We start from the raw sequence: 19,551 nt of genomic DNA, 5'->3' as shown, positions 1-19,551 counted from the left end.
CATATATCCCCTCCCTCTTATATCTCCCTCCCACTCCCACCCCCATTCCACCCATCTAGGTCACCACACAGCACTGAGCTGAGCTCCCTGTGCTATACAGCAGGTTCCCATTAGCTATCTATTTTACACATGGTAGTGTATATATGTCAATCCCAATCTCCCAATTCATCCCACCCCTCTTCCCCCGCCGTGTCCACATGTCCATTCTCTATGTCTGTGTCTCCATTCCTGCCCTGCAAATAGGTTCATCTGTACCATTTTTCTGGATTCCACATGTATGCGTTAATATACAATACTTGTTTTTCTCTTTCTGACTTACTTCACTCTGTATGACAGACTCTATGTCCATCCACTTATGTTTAAGTCTTTAAGCCATTTTGAGTTCCTTTTTGTATATGGTGTGAGGGAGTGTTCTAACTTCTTTGATTTACATGTGGCTGTCCAGTTATCCCAATACCACTTGCTGAAGAGACTGTCTTTTCTCCATTGTATATCCTTGCCTCCCTTGTTGAAGATTAATTGACCATAGGTGTGTGGGTTTATTTCTGGTCTCTCTATTGGACACAGTTGGAATTTGAACCCTAGTCCCTCTAATTCTAAGGTCCATGCTATTATCACTAGGCTATACTGTCTCTTTTTATTTGACTCAAATGACATGGAACTGCCAGATTAACTTTCCTAATATATTTCATCATGTCACTTTTCTAATCAGGTACATCCAACAGTTCCCAACTGTCAACAAATCCAAATCATTCTACTTTTATATTCCTAATTGCCTATCACAGTTCAGCCCACAATATAAGTTTAATATATAGTCTCAAATAATTCAACTCATATTATTGAATAAATGAATAAACGGATGAGAAAACTTCTACTGTATTGATAATCTGTATTAGATAGTAGGATCTTAATACTTGCTTTAACATTTCCCAATTCACCAATCTTAATACATAGTATGCACCGAATAAAAAACTTATTAAAACCTATAATATACATATAAGCACTATCAGCTTTTAATCTCCCCACAGATAACATTATGCCTCCAAGTCAATGAAATACTAAAACTCAGCAACACCTATGTGTGTGTATACATAGATGTGCATGTATGTAAAATACTTTATTTCATTTTAAAGATAAAAGTACTAAAACATCTTAAAGGTTGCACATATTATATGAGCCTATTTATATAAAATTTTATGCATATATCTCTGTGCCTGTATATTGAGAAAGTTGTCTGTGAAAATGTTTAGATGGCTTTTACCGTTTTTCTCTGAAATTATATATATATATATATATATATATATATTTTTTTTTTTTTTTTTTTTTTTTTTTCCTGCGTTATGTGGGCCTCTCACTGTTGTGGCCTCTCCCGTTGCGGAGCACAGGCTCCGGACGTGCAGGCTCAGCGGCCATGGCTCACGGGCCCAGCCGCTCCATGGCATGTGGGATCCTCCCGGACCAGGGCACAAACCCATGTCCCCTGCATCAGCAGGCGAACTCTCAACCACTGTGCCACCAGGGAAGCCCTGAAATTTTATATTTTGTTGTAATTAATTAGTATGTAATTTTTTAAAAAACAAAACTCTTTAAGCTATTTTAAGGAAAAATTCTTTTTGAATCCTCAACAGTAAAGGGATTAAAAATAATCCCTCCCATCTCACTCAGAAACATACTGAATCATATTTGGGAAGTAAATATTGAAGTCCTAAGAATCGGTAGCTACATAAATTAGAAGATAGTTTTAATTTTTAGAAAGACATGTTATATACTCAAAGGCCCTGAAATAATTCCTTATTAAATTAAAAATGATTGGAAAATTATCAGTATTTATAGCACAGTACTGAATTTTCATTATTTCACATGATTACTGAAGAGTAATTACATTTATCTCACAATGAAGCAATCTTTTTTTTTTTCAGAGATCACATGTATTTCATATCCATTCTAGATACAATTTTTTTAAAAGACACATTTAACAGTGTGTAGAACTAAGAAATTTCTTTTTTTAAATTTTTATTTTATATTGGAGTATAGTTGATTTACAATGTTGTGTTAGTTTCAGGTATACAGCAAAGTGATTCAGTTATACATACAAATATATCTATTCTTTTTCAGAATCTTTTCCCATATAGGTTATTATAGAATATTGAGTGGAGTTCCCTGTGCTATATAATAGGTCCTTGTTGATTATCTATTTTATATATAGTAGTGTGTTTATGTTAATCCCAAACTCCTAATTTATTCCTACCCTCCACCTTTCCTCTTTGGTAACCGTAAGTTTGTTTTCTATGTCTATGAGTCCATTACTGTTTTGTAAGTAAGTTCATTTGTATCGTTTTTTTAAGATTCCACATATAAGTGATATCATATGATATTTGTCTTTCTGTCTGACTTACTTCACTTAGTATGATAATCTCTAGGTCCATCCATATTGCTGCAAATGACATTATTTTGTTCTTTTTTATGGCTGAGTAGTATTCCATTGTATAGATGTACCACATCTTCTTTATCCGTTCATCTGTTGATGAACATTCATGTTACTTCCATGTCTTGGCTATTGTCTCATTTATTCTGCTGTTGATTCCTTCTAGTGCAATTTTCTTTTTTTAAAAAATTATTATTTATTTATTTTGGCTGCGCTGGGTCTTAGTTGAAGCACGCAGGATCTTTGCTACCATGTGCAGGGTCTTTTAGTTGCAGAATGCAGACTTCTTAGTTGCAGCATGTGGACTTCATAGTTGCAGCATGCGGACTCTTAGTTGTGGCATGCGAACTCTTAGTTGAGACATACATGCGGGATCTTGTTCCCTGACCAGGGATCGAACCCGGGCTCCCTGCATTGGGTGTGTGGAATCTTACCCCAGTGGGGTACCTGATTACCACCAGGGAAGTCCCTAGTGTATTTTTCATTTCAATTATTGCATTCTTCAACTCTGTTTGTTCTTTGTATCTTCTAACTCTTTGTTAAACATTTCTTATATCTTCTCGGTCTGTGTCTCCATTCTTTTTCTGAGATCTTGGATATCTTTACTATCATTACTCTGAACACCTTTTTGGGTAGATTGCCTGTCTCGACTTCACTTAGTTCTTCTGGGGGTTTATCTTGCTCCTTCACCTTCCTCTGCCATCTCATGTTATCTAACTTCCTGTGTTTGTGGTCTCCTTCTGCAGGCTGCAGGGTTGTAGTTCCTCTTTGCTTCTGGTGTCTTCCCCCTGGTAGGTGAGGCTGTTCTAGAGGCTTTTGCAGCCCTTCTGGTGGGAGGGACTTGTGCCTGCCCACTGGTGGGTGGAGCTGGGTCTGGTCCCTGTGGTGGGCAGGGCTGTGTCAAGGGATGCATTTAGAGGGGGCTAGGGGCTCAGGAAGACTTTAAGTAGCCTGTCTGCTGATGGGTGGGGCTGTGTTCCCACCCTGTTGGTTGTTTGCCCTGAGGCATCCTAGCACTGGAGCGTACAGGCTTTTGGGTGGCGCCAGGTCTTGGTGTCAAAATGACAGCCTCCAGGAGAGCTCACTCCAATGGGTACTCCCTGGTACCTCCACCACCAGTGTCCTCATCCCCACAGTGAGCCACAGCTACCCCCACCTCCCAGGGAGACTCTCCAAGACCAGCAAGTAGTTCTGGCCCAGGCTCCTACCAAGTCACTGCTATTTCCCTGGGTCCTGGTGCACATGAGACCTCGTGTGCACCCTCCAAGAGTGGAGTTTCTATTTCCCCCAGTCCTGTGGAGTTCCTGCAATCAAGCCCTGCTAGCCTTCAAAGCCAAATGCTTTGGGGGCTCCTCCCCCCAATATCAGACCCCCAGGCTGGGGAGCCTGACATGGGGCTCAGAACTCTCACTCCTGTGGGAACACACCTGCAATATAATTATTTTCCAGTTTGTGGGTCACCCACCAGGCAGGTATGGGATTTGATTGTATTGCGAATGTGCCCTTCCTACCATCTCATTGTGGCTTCCTTTTTTGTCTTTGGATGTAGAATATTTTTTTGGTTCCAGTCTTTTCTGTCAATTGTTGTTCAACAGTTAGTTGTGATTTTGCTGTTTTCATGAGAGGAGGGGAGCTCAAGTCCTTCTATTCCACCATCTTGTCTCCACCTCTTCAGAACTCCTGTAGCTGAACGCTGGGGGAAAATATTCTCCCATGAAAGGAGGTACAAAGACTTCTACACACCTTTTTATCCCATAGCATGTCCTTATAATCTTCCCAGAACCTCAGCATTCAGCACATTCTCTACCGTCCAGCAGACAGACCCCCTGGTAAAATGGGAGCCCCTAGCTGCTACTGCCACAGGCTGCTCGGACCCCTTCAATGCAGTTTGGATTTACATTTTTCTCATAGTTAGTGATATGGAGCAACTTTTCATATGCTTATTGGCCATTTGTATATCAGCTTTGAAGAAATGTCTATTCAAATCCTTTGGACATTTTAAAATTGCGTTATTTAATTCTTGTTGTTAAGCTATAGGAGTTCTTTATATATTCTGGATATTAGTCCCTTATCGGATTTATGATTTGTAAATATTTTCTCATAAAACATAAGTTGCCTTTTCACTCTGTTGATTGTGTCCTTTGATGAACAGTAGTTTCAAAGTTTGATGTAGTCCCATTTGTCTACTTTTGCTTTGGTTGTTTGTGCTGAAACCTTATTTAAATCAGCCTGGGTTATGGTGTCCTACCTTAAGTGCCTACTAGAAGGAAATTTCTCTGGAGGATATTAACAATATCCAGAACCTGACTTAATCTCTATGATTTTTATATACAATATCTAGCATTCAATGAGAAATTACCAACCATAACAGAAAAAAAAAGACCAAATGACTGAGAACCAAGAGAAAATATAGACAATAGAAACAGGCCCATGGGAGATCCAGGTATTAGAGTTATTCATCACAGACTTTAGAAAATATGTTTATTATATTCAAGAAAATAAATGATAATCTGCAGAATTTTGGCAGATGATTGAAATATGTAGTAAATAATCTAATGGAGATTCTAGTATTGACAAATACAGTAACTAAAATTAAAAACATTATAAATGAGTTTAAAAACAGATTAATCCCAGCAGAAGAGAAGATTGGTGAACTGGAAAACAAATCAATAGAAGAGAGTCAAATTAAGCATGGAGGAAAAAGTCTCTGTGAAACGGCAGTCCCAGAGGAGAAGAGAGAGAAAGAGAATAAGGCAGAAGAAATGTTTGAAGAGATAATGCCAAGAATGTTCCAAAACTAAAACCACCAGTTCAAGATGTGCTAAGAACTCTAGTCAGGACTGTTTTTTTGGCTGAATGTGGTCTTAGTTGCAGCACATGGCATTTTCATTGCCGCATATGGGATCTTCATTGCGGCATGCGGGATCTAGTTCCCTGACCAGGGATCGAACCTGGTCCCCCTGCATTGGGAGCACAGAGTCTTAACCACTGGACCACCAGGGAAGTCCCTCTAGTCAGGATTTAAAAAAAAACTTTTTTAAGTAACCAGAGAAAAACATATTACTTTCAAAGTAGTAAAATAAGATAAATAGATGATATCTCAATGAAAACAATATAAGCCAGAAGATAAATGAAATGATCTTCAAAAATGCTGAAGGAAAAGCCGGCTAATCTAGAATTGTATATATGAGAGAATATATTCCAACAAATGAAGGCATATATTTCCAGGCAAACAAACTTTCCTTGTTATCTTTTGTTATGCCCACAGCAGCAAACACAGGGGCTCAAGAAACATTTATGGACTGATGGGTTTAATGAACAAATGAAAAATTAGAAAGCTGAACAAGGATTCCCTAGTTTGTTGTTTTGTTTTTTTCAGTTTTGAATTATAGAATTATAATGCTAATATCTGGGTGAGGTTAATCATTGATAGTCTTTTAATGTTTTTCTTGATAGAAGCCTATTACCCAAAGAATTGGATAGCTCACCTCATTCCATAAAAGGGGTAAAGTTTAAAAATATATAAGGAAACTGAGAGTTCAATTAACATAATTCCTGGTCTTTCATTCTGTATTTGTAACTCAGTTAATACCTACAACATGGGTCTTAATGAGTCACTCTTTTCTTAGCCAAAGTGTTCTGCAGTCCAGTTTAAAAGGGCTTGAAAGACCATATGACGTTTAACATTTCCTGCAGGATTTTTCCAGGCCTGAACAACTTGTGAGTCAATGCACAGCTATTTCTGGATTTAAGTAGGATGGGAGAGTGGTCTGTCTGTCAGCTCACTGAAGATCAGGGGCTGAGCTGGGGTTCTGGATGCAGGAACTTTCTTTATCCTTATTGTGCCCCAGCTGGACACCAAAGTGTGTGAGCAGCTGGGCTTTACTGCAGAACTTCAGACATACTCTGCAGGTTCATTGTGTTTGCATACCTATGCCTGCTGTAAGTTTTTTTGTTCTGAATTATAGCCCCTTTAAACTGTGGGAACCTTGACTCCCTTGCCAAATGTGTAACACAGTAATAAACTAAGCAGGCATTTAAGAAGTAGTTCCTGGAGAATGCAGACTGTACCATGGAGGAGTGGCTGTAGAATATACCATCCATAAATGAGAAATAGGCCATTTCCAGCTAACTTGAAGATCAATTATTTTTTAAGGTTTGAGTCACACTTTTAAGAAGGTAACATGGAGAGTAGAGGAGTGTGAACTGGTACCCAGGCCAAGCTATGCTCCTCACCCACGGTTTTCTGGGCCAGGATTCCGCCTCTGAGGCTCAGTGCCTTTAAAATCAGGAGGTTGGATTAGTTACTTCCTATGCTGGATAGTTTGCATTTGTATATACTCTACACACCTCTCCATCTTGCCTTGTGTCCCGATGATGGACCAGTGTGGATAATACACAAAGGCTCCCTGCCCTCTGGCCCCCCGTTATGTTCTTTGCCTAACGAGGGGCACAAACATAAAATCAGAGGATGGAGAAAAGCGAGGTTGGAGTATCAATTCTCCTGATTCCCTCCCTGTAGCATCACCAAAGGTCAGTTCCTGGCAGGCAGCCTTCTCCACAAAGCTCCTTCTGTCTCCTGTTTCCAACAGTCTCTGCCTCCTCTCACTCCTTGAGGCCTAAGTCTCTGGGTGCCCCACAGTTACTGGGGTTCTCTACTCCCTGCCCACCTCTAAATAGCCCCTCTCCTAAAAATATACCCCCCTCACAGACAGAATTAAAAGGAGAAATAGATAAATCCACAGTCATAATGGGAGATTTTTTTTTTTTAATTTTTGGCTGCTTTGGGTCTTAGTTGCTGCGCGCGGGCTTTCTCTAGTTGCAGCGAACGGGGGCTACTCTGCGGTGCTTGGGCTTCTCATTGCTGTGGCTTCTCTTGTTACGGAGCATGGGCTCTAGGCGCACGGGCTTCAGTAGTTGTGGTGAGTGGGCTCCGTAGTTGTGGCTCGAGGGCTCTAGAGCGCAGGCTCAGTAGTTGTGGCGCACAGGCTTAGCTGCTCCGCAGCATGTGGGATCTTCCTGGACTAGGACTCGAACCCCTGTCCCCTGCATTGGCAGGTGGATTCTTAACCACTGCACCACCAGGGAAGTCCCATAATGGGAGATTTTAGTTTATTTATTTATTTATTTATTTATTTATAGCTGTGTTGGGTCTTTGTTGCTGCGCGTGGGCTTTCTCTAGTTGTGGCGAACGGGGGCTACTCTTCATTGTGGTGGCTTCTCTTGTTGTGGAGCAGGGCTCTAGGCACGCAGACTTCAGTAGTTGTGGCACACGGCTCAGTAGTTGTGGCTCATGGGCTTAGTTGCTCCGTGCCATGTGGGATCTTCCCGGACCAGGGCTTGAACCGTGTCCCCTGTGTTGGAAGGCAGATTCTTAACCACTGTGCCACCAGGGAAGTCCCATAATGGGAGATTTTAATACACTTCTCTTAATAATTTATAGAACAAACAAAAAAACCATGCGTTACAAAACTGCAGAACACACACTCAAGAGCACATGAAACATCTGTCAAAATGGACCACACTCTGGTCCACAGCACAGGTCTCAACAAATTGCAAAGGATTAAAATCAGATAGCGTAATCTAGTCACATTGGAACTAGGCTAGAAATCAGTACCAAAAGGTAACTAGAAAATCCCCAAGTACAATGGATGTAAACAATATGTTTCTAAAATCAGCCTTTTGTTCCCCCTCTGTTTCTAATCTTGACCCTCTCCCTCCAACTTGGTGAAGAATGACAGAGCTCTTTCTCACATTCCCACAGATTCCTATATTGTCCCAGCTCAAGCATCTACTGAACCCCCTTGCTATCCCCAGCACTTGGCCTGCCTCCCCTTAGGAAGCTCTGTGCTCATGTGCAGTCTGAAGCCAGGTCCCATCCTATGGGTCTGAGGCAAGCTGGGAGCACTTTGCAATCAAATTCTTTTTGTCTGTACTTCTAAAAAAGCAGCAGGCCCAAAGCTGGCACCAGGTGCTTTCCAGACACTGAAAAGTTGGGTCTTATGGGCAGGTAGAGAGGCAGTACTTTCTGCACATTGGTTGTTTCCCTGCTAGTCAGTGGGCAGATGGTGAGGGAGAAACGCTGGGCAATGGGCCTTGAAACATCATGCCAGAGACCAAAGGAAGAGCAGGGCCTGGGAAACAAAGTCTAGCTCTTGCTGCTGCCTGCCCTTTCCACACTGCCAGCCCCAGTCTCTCTTGTTATCTACAAGGTTGGGGTGAATGAGGGTTTCTGCCACTTCCTTGAACTTCAGGTTCGTTTCTGGCACTAACAAGGACACCCTAGGACCAAAGGGCAGACTTCTAGGAGCACTGGACAGCATGGTATAGTGGGAATTTGGAGTCGCAATGACTTTGCTGTGCGATCTTAAACAAGTTATCTAATCTCTCTGAACCAGATAAAGTCCTTTGAATGCAAGTAATTGAGGGAACTCCTAGAACTGATAGAAAAAGGAGGACCAAGATCAGAACCAGGAGAAGGGTGGAATCCAGGGCAGCTCAGGAGGTCAGGAAGCAGGAGCTGCTGGATGGTCTCTTTCTGGGGCTCTGTTGCCAGGATGGATCAGCTCCAAGTCTCTGCCTTCTCTGGCTCACTTCCCTCTGCAGCCAAAGTCCTAGGAGAAGCGTCTGGTCCAGTGTAAGTCATATGCCCACCTCTTGGCTGAGGAAGGCAGGGAGCCTTGGCTGACAGACCCACCAGAGTTACTATGAGGAACAAAGGGATTCCTCCAGAAGAAGCTGGGATGCTGTCACCAAAGGAAAGGCGAGAACGATCAATGAATGTCCATTACACTTTTGTGCCTCAGGTTTTTCCTCTATAAAATGGGAGTTATAATATCTGTCTTGCAAGACTGTTATGAGAATGAGTTAATGTAATGTAGGTCATATGACTGGCAGGTACAGGGGTAGGTGATTAGTAGATGATAGATGATGTTATTAATGTCGATACCTACAGCAAGAAAGTGGTGCTGGGGAAAAAAAAAAAAAGAGACCCTGGATTTGGAATTAGAAGACCTAGGTTTGAGTCTGGCTCTGTCACTTTCAAGCTTTGAGGCCTTAAGCAAATCACTTAACTTTCTCTGACACTTAGTTTTTCCTTCTACAAAATGGGGATAATAGGGCTTCCCTGGTGGTGCAGTGGTTGAGAGTCTGCCTGCTGATGCAGGGGACACGGGTTTGTGCCCCGGTCTGGGAAGATCCCACATGCCGCGGAGCGGCTGGGCCCGTGAGCCATGGCCGCTGAGCCTGCGCGTCCGGAGCCTGTGCTCCGCAGCGGGAGAGGCCACAACAGTGAGAGGCCCGCGTACTGAAAAAAAAAAAAAAAATGGGGATAATAACAATACCGATCTCATAGGTGTTGTGAGGTTGAAACATGTGGAAGCACACACGGGATTCATAATTTCCAGCATCTACAAGTCTTTACAAGGCTCCTTTGTGCCTGGGCTAGACTTTTGTACAGACCTTCCTCGTTTTATTGCACTTTACTTGATTGCATTTTGTAAACATTGTGTTTTTTACAAATTGAAGGTTTGTGGCAACCCTGTGTTGTCAGATAATGGTTAGCATTTTTTAGTAATAAAGTATTAATTAAGGACTGTACATTGTTTCTTTAGACACAATGCTATTGCACACTTAATAGACTACTGTATGGTGTAAATATAACTTATATGCACTGGGAAACCCAAAAATTCGTGTGACTTGCTTTATTGTGATATTTGCTTTATTACAGTGGTCTTGAACCAAACCTGCAATATCTCTGAGGTCTGCCAGTGCTGAATTCCACTGGGGTTGGGGGTTAGGAGTTGAGAATGAATGGGGGAGGACCTTGTTTGCCTTTTTTACTGCTCTATCCCCTGGGCCTAGAATATTCTACACATAGGTACTCCATAAATGTTAAATGAATAGATGAAAGACAACCTTGACATTCAAGGAAGGCCTTAACTCCAAGGCCATCAGAGTGACTCTGATGGAAATTGCAAGGTCCTATGACAGATGAGGATGGAGAACTATTTGTCCTTTAAGTGCTTCTCAAATCACGTGAAGTCTGCTCAGCTCTGCAAAATAGGATCAACTTTAAGCATTGACATTGCAGGCAATGACTGTGAATCAAGATTTAGAGGAAACAGATGCCTGAAGATGATCATGGTCCAAATTCTTTAGACTGCCACCTGAAGCTCTTCACCCCCTGGCTCTTGCCACATTTTTTTCCTGCAACTTACTCCGTCCTGCTCTGATCTCTGGCCATCTCAGTGACATGCGGTTCCTGACTGCTTTACTCCACCCCCAACCCTTCAACACCGCTGAGTCTATTTGACTGACTCCTGGCCTTTTAGCTTTCAGCTTAAATGCCACTCCCTCCAGGAAGTCTTCCTTGATCCACAGTCCTAAGACTGGACTAACTGCCCCTCCTCACGCTCCCACAACACCCCGTACTCACCCTCATGGTGGTTCTCACCACTCTGTATTGTAACCTCCTGTTTATTTTTCATTATTGATATGCTTAGACTTGAGCTCCATGAGGGCAGGTCTTGGTCCTTCTTATGTCCTCAGTGCCTAACTCAGGGCCTGGCCACTAGTAGAAACTCAGTGAATATTTGTTGAGGAAAAGAGTAAATGAATATGGTGTTAAAATCAGGATTTGTAGGAATTCCCTGGTGGTCCAGGGGTTAGGACTCTGAGCTTCCACTGCAGGGGGCATGGGTTCGATCCCTCGTCGGGGAACTAAGATCCTGCATGCTGTGTGTCAGCCAAAAAAAAAAAAAATCAGGATTTGTGAAAGAGTCTGGGAGTGCGGTAGCTTAAGTGTTTCAGAGGTCATTGTCTCTGTAAGGTGCTCCCCTCCATGATGTTTTCCTTAAGCCATTTTTCATAATTGTCAGATGATAATTATAGAAAAAATAATTATAGGCTGCCTCTAGCTCCATGCTGCCAGGATCCTCCTGGTTCTCAGCCCTCTCTTTAACATGGCTATCAACCTACTCTGTAATCCCCACCACACCCTCTCCTCTCTCTCTGATTGACTGCACTTACCCTTTTGTTCATATATAATAGAAGTATTTAAATTTTTAATTTACTGCGTGCATTTAATATATACCCTAAACAGCTGACTCAGTCACGTAGCCAGTGCCTAGAGGGCAGGTGCATCATGCCTTTGTCTATGCAGAGCTTCTCGCATTGCTGTGAGAAAGTGGGTGTGTCCCAGAGGAGATAATGCTTGCAGTTGCTTTGTGCTCAGTAGGACCATAAACACAAGCTGCAACCAATAGAAAAGTCTGAGAGTATTTCATTCCCTACCCAAAATCTACCTCACTGCATTATTCAGCTGGCTTTCTCCCTGGAACGCAGCCATCCCAGGGCCATGCTAGACCACAACGCACTGGTGGAGTTTCAGCCAAGGGGTTGGAACTGTTAAGACTGAGGGACCTCTTGGATGTGATTTGGGAAGCGATTCAAAGGATGGTCAAATGAGAGATCTTCCAGACTTTTTTCTAAGTCACAAAGATAGTAGCATGTAGAAACACCTTTTGTTTTCCTAACTCAATCACGACTGATACACCATCTGTAAGCGCCTTCCTTATTTGTTGACATGTTTATTCCCTGTCTTCCCCACCCCCAGCAGGATGTAAGCTCCAGGGGGGCAGGGACTTTGCTTTATTTACCACTTCATCCTGTACACTCAGAACAGTGCCTGGCACATACCAGGCACTCAGTAAATGTTTCTTGAATGAGTGAGTGGGCTCAGGTAGTAAAACAGTAGGAGACTCCCAGAATCCAGGGAACAGGTGGGAGCTGCTGTGGGGGAAGTGATGACTGTATGGGCACAAAGATGAGAATGAGGGCTGAAGTTTATTGGTATTAGGGAAGTAGCCATTGCAATGACAAAGTGACAGTGAGCTGCTCAGCCAGTCTTCTTCTTTTCTGGACATCTGGGGATCAGTAAATCATGGCCAAGTCCAATGATTCTGGACTGCATGGCCAATCTCACAATTCTGGACGGGACACCATGGAATCCCTGGGCCCTTAACAGAGTCCTGGGGAGCTGTGCAAATGGCCCAGGGGACTATCCATTGCCAGCATCTCTCTGCTGCTCATGTCGGAGCCTCTGTTTGGGTGGGGAATGGCACAGCTTGCGTTTGAACTTGCTCTTTCCCTGAAGCTTAACATCTACATGTCCACCTCATTGTCCCAGAATTTGTAACCTGAAGTCTACATAGACGTTCCTGTAACCCTTGATGTCTTTAAACTTGTTGCTCCTCAGATTTGCTTGGATCTGCCTTTGGCCATTCTTGAAGGGGACAGTCTCCAGAGTGAGGCTGGCTCTGTGATGGGGTTTGAGGACTCCAATGCTGCAGCAGAGAAAGGAGAATGTCAGAAAACCATAGGATTATGATAACCCCACAGTCCCTTTCCACGCAGCAACCAGGCCTCCCCTTTCCCTGTGTCCAGAAAGGACAGTGCTACCCCCAGGATAAGATGAGAGGGAGGGCGGAGCACTCCCAGCACTCACAGGACTCTCTGCTGTCTCCTAAAGAGACCACTTCCTTCCACAGTCAGTACACAATCTTCAACCTGCTCCGAGAGGGGGTTTGAAAATATCACCTGTATGGAGAGCGACCGGTTCACAATGGCTGCTCCTAAAGCCTGAAAAGGGAAATCCAGAGAGGAGGGAGCAGAGAATTAGTCTCATCCCCCGGTTCACCAAGCATTTATGGAGGGCACTGTTCCCTAGATCTGTTCCTGAAGAGCTGGATTTCCGTGGCCTGTGTTTTTCCAACTATGGACAACTTAATGGGTTGTCATTAACATTTTAAAAAATGAAATAGAAGAGAATATCAGTGTACATCACACAAGATATTGTTACATGAAACTTTTACTTCACTTATACATGTATGGATGTTTGTGTAAAATATTTCTACTCAGCCCAGCATATGGAAAGGTCTGATGAGTTGGGAGTCTCCAGTAATATTTCCTCTGCTCCAAGGATTTCATCCAAGTGTGAAATAAGCAAGAGCTCCCAAAGGATTCTCATGCATAATTTGAGTGGATAGAATATTTTCTGGCAGTTTTTGCTTGTTTCTTCTTTTTGCAATCTGACTCCATCCCTTCCTACCCTCTTATCTTAACTGGCTTGATTTCTTTTCACACCAGTGTGTGAGTCAAGAGCAATGGATCATTCGGGGCAGAGAGAGAAGGAAGTAGCCTCGGGAAACTTGAAGGCACCTTTGGGAACCCTCCCTAAAACAGACTCCAGTGGCTGGGCTTGCCAGACACACCCCACCAGGGGGCACCCCAGGCTCACTCAGCAGGGTCCAGGGGGCTACTTGGCACTGGGGAGACAGCACTGGCAGGAAGGGCCCTGTGAAGTCTCCCCACCAGAATGTCAGAGAAGGAGGGGTCCTTGTAGGCCATCTGGTCTAATCCCATCATTGACAGTTCAAGATGCAGAAGCCCAGGGGCTTGTCCAAGGATGCACAGCCAGGAAATGGCAAACCAAACCTAAGCTGACCTTTGTTCGGGCAGTACTCTTCCCCCTCTCAGGACCCTCCCATTTGAGCCCGTGTTTCCTCATATTGACCCTGGGGAAGGCCAACAGCAAGAGGAGGCACAACAGAGGGGTCTTTCCCTGACCTCTCCATGGCAGCTGCTCAAGGTCCACCCATAAGGCCTCTCATGGTGTAAGAGGATGGAGACCAAGTGTGTTCAGATAAACCTCCCGCTCCTGGTGGGAGGTTCCTGGAGGCCACAGAAGAGGCAGGGGACAGGAGGGGCTGCTCTCCTGAGCAAGCTCTCAGGGGGCTCCCCCACCGCCCCCGGCCCAAGCTGGTCCCAAGGAGCCGTGAGGCCACACGCAGGGCTCTTGCCTACATTAATCATGATGCTGGGATAGGCTAAGGTGATGATCTTGTTCGCCATGGTCTTCTCGGGACTGCTCTTCTCTTCACCCAGGGCACTGATGCGGATCAGCTTGTCTGTGGACAGGTAGTGGCCGTACTGGGAACAGGGGATTTTGCAGGGATAGGTCTTTGCTAGGGAGAGAACACAGGAAAAGGTGAGACTCGCTGGGGAAATCAGCTGGGCCTGGGTGGATCTGGGGACCCTTCTACAGAGAGGAGGGGGCCAACCTGTACTGATCCACCGTAAAGTAGGTACTCGATTTTCAGATGGAGGGGCTGAGAGGTGAAATGGCTTGCCCAGGGTCATTCTGCTGGTAAATGGGTGCACTGAGGCTCTAACCAAGGTCTGGATGACTTCAAAGCTCAGGCTTTCCCCACTAACCCAGGCTATATTACTTGAAGTAGTAAAGGAAGGACTGGAGGAGAAGAAGGAGGAGGACAAAGGAAAGAAACAGAAGGAGGAGAGGAGAAGGGGGAGGGAGAGGGAAGGAAGGAAGGGAAGGAGGAAGACTCTGTGCTGGAGGGGGCACTAGGAAGACCAGTGTCACAGGGGTCTGCCCCCAAACCCTTGTTGGCTGGCTTGACCACACTGGCATTTCCATAAGCCACTCTGTGTTCACAGACTGTCCCCTTGCCCATACCCAGAGCCCATACCTTCTTCAGGAGAGAGTGTGATGAAGGCTGTGTCCTGCCAGAATGGGGGCAGGGGGCTGCCATCATGCAGCAGAGACTGGGCACTCAGGTTCACTTTGAGGTCCTTGAACTGGGGCGACATGTTGAGGGCCAGCAGGACAAACCCTATGTTCCGGCCCATGTCGGGTGGGTCGAGCAGCTGGAATTTCAGGGAGACCTGGACAACATCACTGGGCCGAAGGGAACGCATAGCCAGGCTCCTCAGACTGTCCCTTGGCAGCATGGAACTGGAAGTTTGTGATTCTGTTTAGAGGGAGCCTTGGGACCTTCCAGGCTTCAGCTTCTGAAGAGCCTTCAGAAACACCTGCCTCTCCTGGAGGGGACCTGGGAGGAGAGATCACAGAACCAGCTGTGGGCCAGGCTGACCCAGAGGGTAAACCTTGGCTGAACACCCTCAGCGAAGGCTCCACCAGGGTGTTAAAACCTTCATTTCTAATAACAAAGTCTCCCTACTAGTCATCAAGTCTTTCCAAGAGTCACACTCTGCTGAGCTCTTATACCTTTCATCTTCATATCAACTGTGAGAGGGATGTGTTACTATCATCATTATCATTCCATATACAGATGAGGAAAATGGGGCTCAGAGAGGTCATGTCACTCGCCCAAGTCACACAACTTGCACAGGGCAGAGTCAAGAGGAAACCAAATTCATCTGATGTGAAAATCTGTGCTCATGACCACTGGACTCTATCCCGCATTCCCCAAGGGAAAGATGAAGGCTCACAATGCAGAGGAATAAACCTCTTAAAGACAACAGGACACGGTGTGATTTTCTGCTCCAGGACCAAATTATTGGTCAATTGAAGACTAATTCCTGGAAATTGAGAAACTGAGAAGCTACGGTGGGAAAAAAAAAAAAAAAGAAAGAAATTCAGGCAAGCCGAATTTCCAGAGCGCCCAGGCTTCAGTTCTGGGCAGGCGCTGTGGCCAGGATGTGCAGGAACACTCATCCGTGCTTCCCTAATAATCCCAGCAGCTGTCTTCACTGAGCACTTACTGGTCCCCTCAGTGCAGCCCCACAATCTCCCCAGGCTGAGGCCACTCTTCTCCCTTCCCTCTGGGGTCATTCTGAGCCTGGATCCAGGCAGAAGAGGATCTTGCAACATTGGCTTCAGTAAGAGTGAGCCCAGAGAGGTGTGAATCAGACTTAGCTCATCTGTGGGCTGCTCGACCCCCAGATTCTGCCAGTCCAGTGGGAGGAGACAGAATGCTATCTGAGCAGGACACTCAGGCCCACTGGCAAATAGCTCCAACCACCCCCCGGCCCCCCTGCCCCCCGGCCCAAGTTCACAGTAGAGCCCTGTGGACCTCTGTAGCACATGCTGTCAGTGCCCCATTCACATCTCCTTGGCACTTGCTGTTTCAGTGCCCACGTGCCCTAATTTCAAATTCTAGCACCTGTGGCTCTTTGTCTATGGCTTTCTCTGCCACCAGAGCTGACTCCGCCCATGCGTGGAGCAGGCCAGGAGTGCTATAGGGAAGTTACTCCCCCGCAAGGAGCAGCCCTCAACCCCTGACTGAAAGGAGTTGGTGGATAAAGAGCCTAGGCCCCTTGCCTCGTGGGTGGGATAAATCTGCGGTGTTGTTCTACACTTTACACTAAATCTCTGATAGGGTTGCCAGATTTAGCAAATAAAAATACAGGGCGGTTTCATTTGGATTTCAGATTAACAACAACTAGTTTGGGCCATGGTTAGACAACAGCATTCTTCATCCTGCATTTTCCCAAGCCACCCCACTGGCAGGGCCCCCAGCAGGACTGAGCCCCAGCAGCCCACAGTGCTGACCCGGCCTGACAAGGTGCTCTGCATTGGCTTCCTCCCCTTCCCCGTCTCCCTTGCTCACTCTCCTTCCTTCCAGTAGTTCTTGAATCTCCTCAGTGATAAACCACTTGTCCTCAGGATTCCCCACCCAAATAGCCACAGAGAGAACGGGGGGTGGGGGTGGGGCGGGGGGGTGGAGGGGATGATCGCCAGTACCCTTGGATGTGTTCAGTGCTTGTCTCTCAGGCTCAGACTCTGGAGCTCCTCTGTGTTGGCCCCAAAGGCCGACATGGACAAACCACAGACACCCACTTGCTGGCACTCCCAGGAACCTCAGGTACCCCTGCCCCCGCCCCGTGTAGTCATGAATCACTCCTGCTCAGATCCTGCCCCTCACCCTGCTTCTGGCCCTCTTGGACTGCGTATTTTTGCTTGGCTCCCTGGTGGCTGAAACTGGTGGTTTGTCTCAGTTTCCAGGAATCAGTCCACAGCTGACTGATGTAGATGCCCCTTGCTCTTGCTGGCTTGGGTCAGAAGACCCTGCTAGGGCTCCCATCTCTCAGAATCATCCTCTGCACAGGGTGGACGTAGGAGCGAACATTTGGCCTTACATGAGCCTCGGTGCTGGCTGTGGTCTGGCCTGACCTCCAAACACCCAATGAAACATGAATCAAACAATAAGCTAAATGAAATTAATAAAATTAATAGGAGAGAGTTGACTCAATCCCCTGCCATCTTCAGTGGGAGGCTGATTTTTCGGGAAGGCAGGGGCAAGGAATTCATACACTGTTGACGGGATGCCTGTCAGTGGTCCTGCAATCAATGTGACCATCTTGTGGAGGGTGCTCACTGGCCTGTGGGGAGTGGGGTGGTGGTGGGCATGAGGAAGTGAGGCAGTGGGGACACCCCAACTGGGACCTTAAAACTGAAGGGCTGAGGAGACAGTGGGCCTGGGTCCTGCCCATCCACACCCCAGAGGGCTGCCCCAGCTGGCAGAGAGGTTCCCTGGGGTAGTGGGGAAGGTGCCTACAGGGCTTGGTCGTACCTTCTCCGTACTTGCAGTTTTCCGTGACGTCATCCCGCTCATCACTCTGGATGCTCTTGGTGCTGATAAAATTGCCAACAGAATTGGTGTCCAGGTGAAGTTTCTGCTCCTTGCCTCCAAAGACCAGCCAGGCCATGCAGTCAGCATTTACCGTGGAGAAGGTGAAGGCTGTGTCATAGTTCAGATCCACCTCTCCTTCTTTGATGGCTCTGACAGAGACAGGACCGCAGCAGTAGAGGCCTAAAGGGGAACAGGGGGGCCTCAGTGGGCTGTGGCTGCAGGGCCGGGTGGGGTCGGGTCTGTTTCTGTGGGAGTGGGCTCTGCCTGTCCTCCCAAGAGCCTCACTGTTGCTCATCTCCTGAGGTGTGGTGTCCAGCACCTGCCAGCCTCCGTATCCGGGAGGGAGGTCATTCCGGGCCATCCAGCACTCATTCCAGACGTGGAAATTCCTGAGGGAGAAGCCAGAGGAGTGGGTGTCAGATGAAGCTGAGGGAGAGTTTATGATGCTCAAGTTCTTTCTGGAGCAAGACAGGGGGCAATGAGAGACGGACGGGTAGATAGAAAGACAGGGCACCACAGGCCTGCACCCCTCCATGGGTGACAGGTGACCGCTTTTCCTCCTGTGAGCCTCAACTTGCCCGGAAAAGAGCTTTTCTCTGTTTGTAAATAAGAATGAAGGTTTCCAGAGCCGACAGAAGTTAAAAACCCTTCACTCTCTCTCATAGAGACCCTTGTAGCCCTTTCCTGTTATGTGCTGCTGACTCACAGAAGCAGTCACAGAGGCAGAGGTTTTTTTGTGTCCAGAGGTGAGACTTCAGGCCCTCCTGTGGTCAGAGCCACAGGCTGAGTATTAACTGAAGGAGGTGACAAAGGGGAAAACTCCCCCGGGGCAGAGAGCTCTTGTGATGTGACAATTCTAGACTCAGAAAATGGTCGTATTTGTGTTCAGCTGCCTCCCAGCCTTCGGGCTGGGGCTAGCAAGCCCTGGGGCTGGTGAAAATGGGGGTGAGGCATGAGAGAGCAGCAGGTTCGTAGGTACAGTCCTGCCCTGCTTCCTGCTGGTAGGGTTTGCCCTAGAAAGAGAAGGTGTCTCTCACCAGACACTGTCCTTCTTCTTACTCTCCAAAATCCTGCCTGTGTTGTCATAATACTCATCTACGATCAGGTTTCCGTCTGTGTCGTGGCCAGAGTCAAGGTTGGTGATTACTTGGGTGGGGATCCCCAGGCACCTCATCACTGTAGAAAGGACAGGAAAATCTCCTGTGGGCTGTGGATTCCTGGACTTAGCGCCCTAGGCTCAGGGAAATCAAGCATTTGGCAGGCAGGAGCTGTCTGGGGCACTGGGTTGGCGACACTTCCAACTTCCCTCCCCACCTTCCTGAGCTCCTCTCCCTGGGGCTCCACACAAAGTTTAGGCAGCTGGTTGCTCAGACAAGCACTGCCAGGGCAAATAGAGGGTCTAGCAAGTATTGGGTTCCCCTGCCCCAGCCAGCAGGGTGGGAGAGGCATGCCTCCTTTGGCAAGTCTCAGCAGCTTGACTTGCCTCACTTCTCTCCTGGCCATAAGTCTCTATCTTCAAACCAAACTGTGGAATTTTTTTCACTCCTGTGGTAAGGAGTAAGACCATCAGATTCTTAGGCAAAGTGTTCTGCCGCTTGGATTCCCCCTTCTCTATGGGTGTACTGTCTTGGAAGTTTATTGAGGAAAGTATTACAGATCCAGTCAGGAAGG

At 46.3% G+C, this 19,551-nt stretch overlaps 1 protein-coding gene across 1 annotated transcript in view; it reads right to left on the bottom strand.

The window, feature by feature from the left end:
- The window catches only part of TGM5 (transglutaminase 5), a gene marked incomplete at both ends in the record, with an annotated part of 39,210 nt that overhangs the window by 1,981 nt on the left and 17,678 nt on the right, over positions 1-19,551 (bottom strand). The window contains 8 exon segments of the mRNA XM_079699128.1: positions 12,625-12,771; positions 12,933-13,066; positions 14,291-14,451; positions 14,974-15,259; positions 15,263-15,336; positions 17,821-18,060; positions 18,166-18,269; positions 18,918-19,056. Of these exon segments, the coding sequence (XP_079555254.1) occupies positions 12,625-12,771; positions 12,933-13,066; positions 14,291-14,451; positions 14,974-15,259; positions 15,263-15,336; positions 17,821-18,060; positions 18,166-18,269; positions 18,918-19,056 (1,285 nt within the window).

This window comes from Hyperoodon ampullatus (genome assembly GCF_949752795.1).
Source record: "Hyperoodon ampullatus genome assembly, chromosome: 3".
NCBI classification, from domain to species: Eukaryota; Metazoa; Chordata; class Mammalia; order Artiodactyla; family Ziphiidae; genus Hyperoodon; species Hyperoodon ampullatus.
This window is presented reverse-complemented; position numbering and strand designations above follow the sequence as displayed.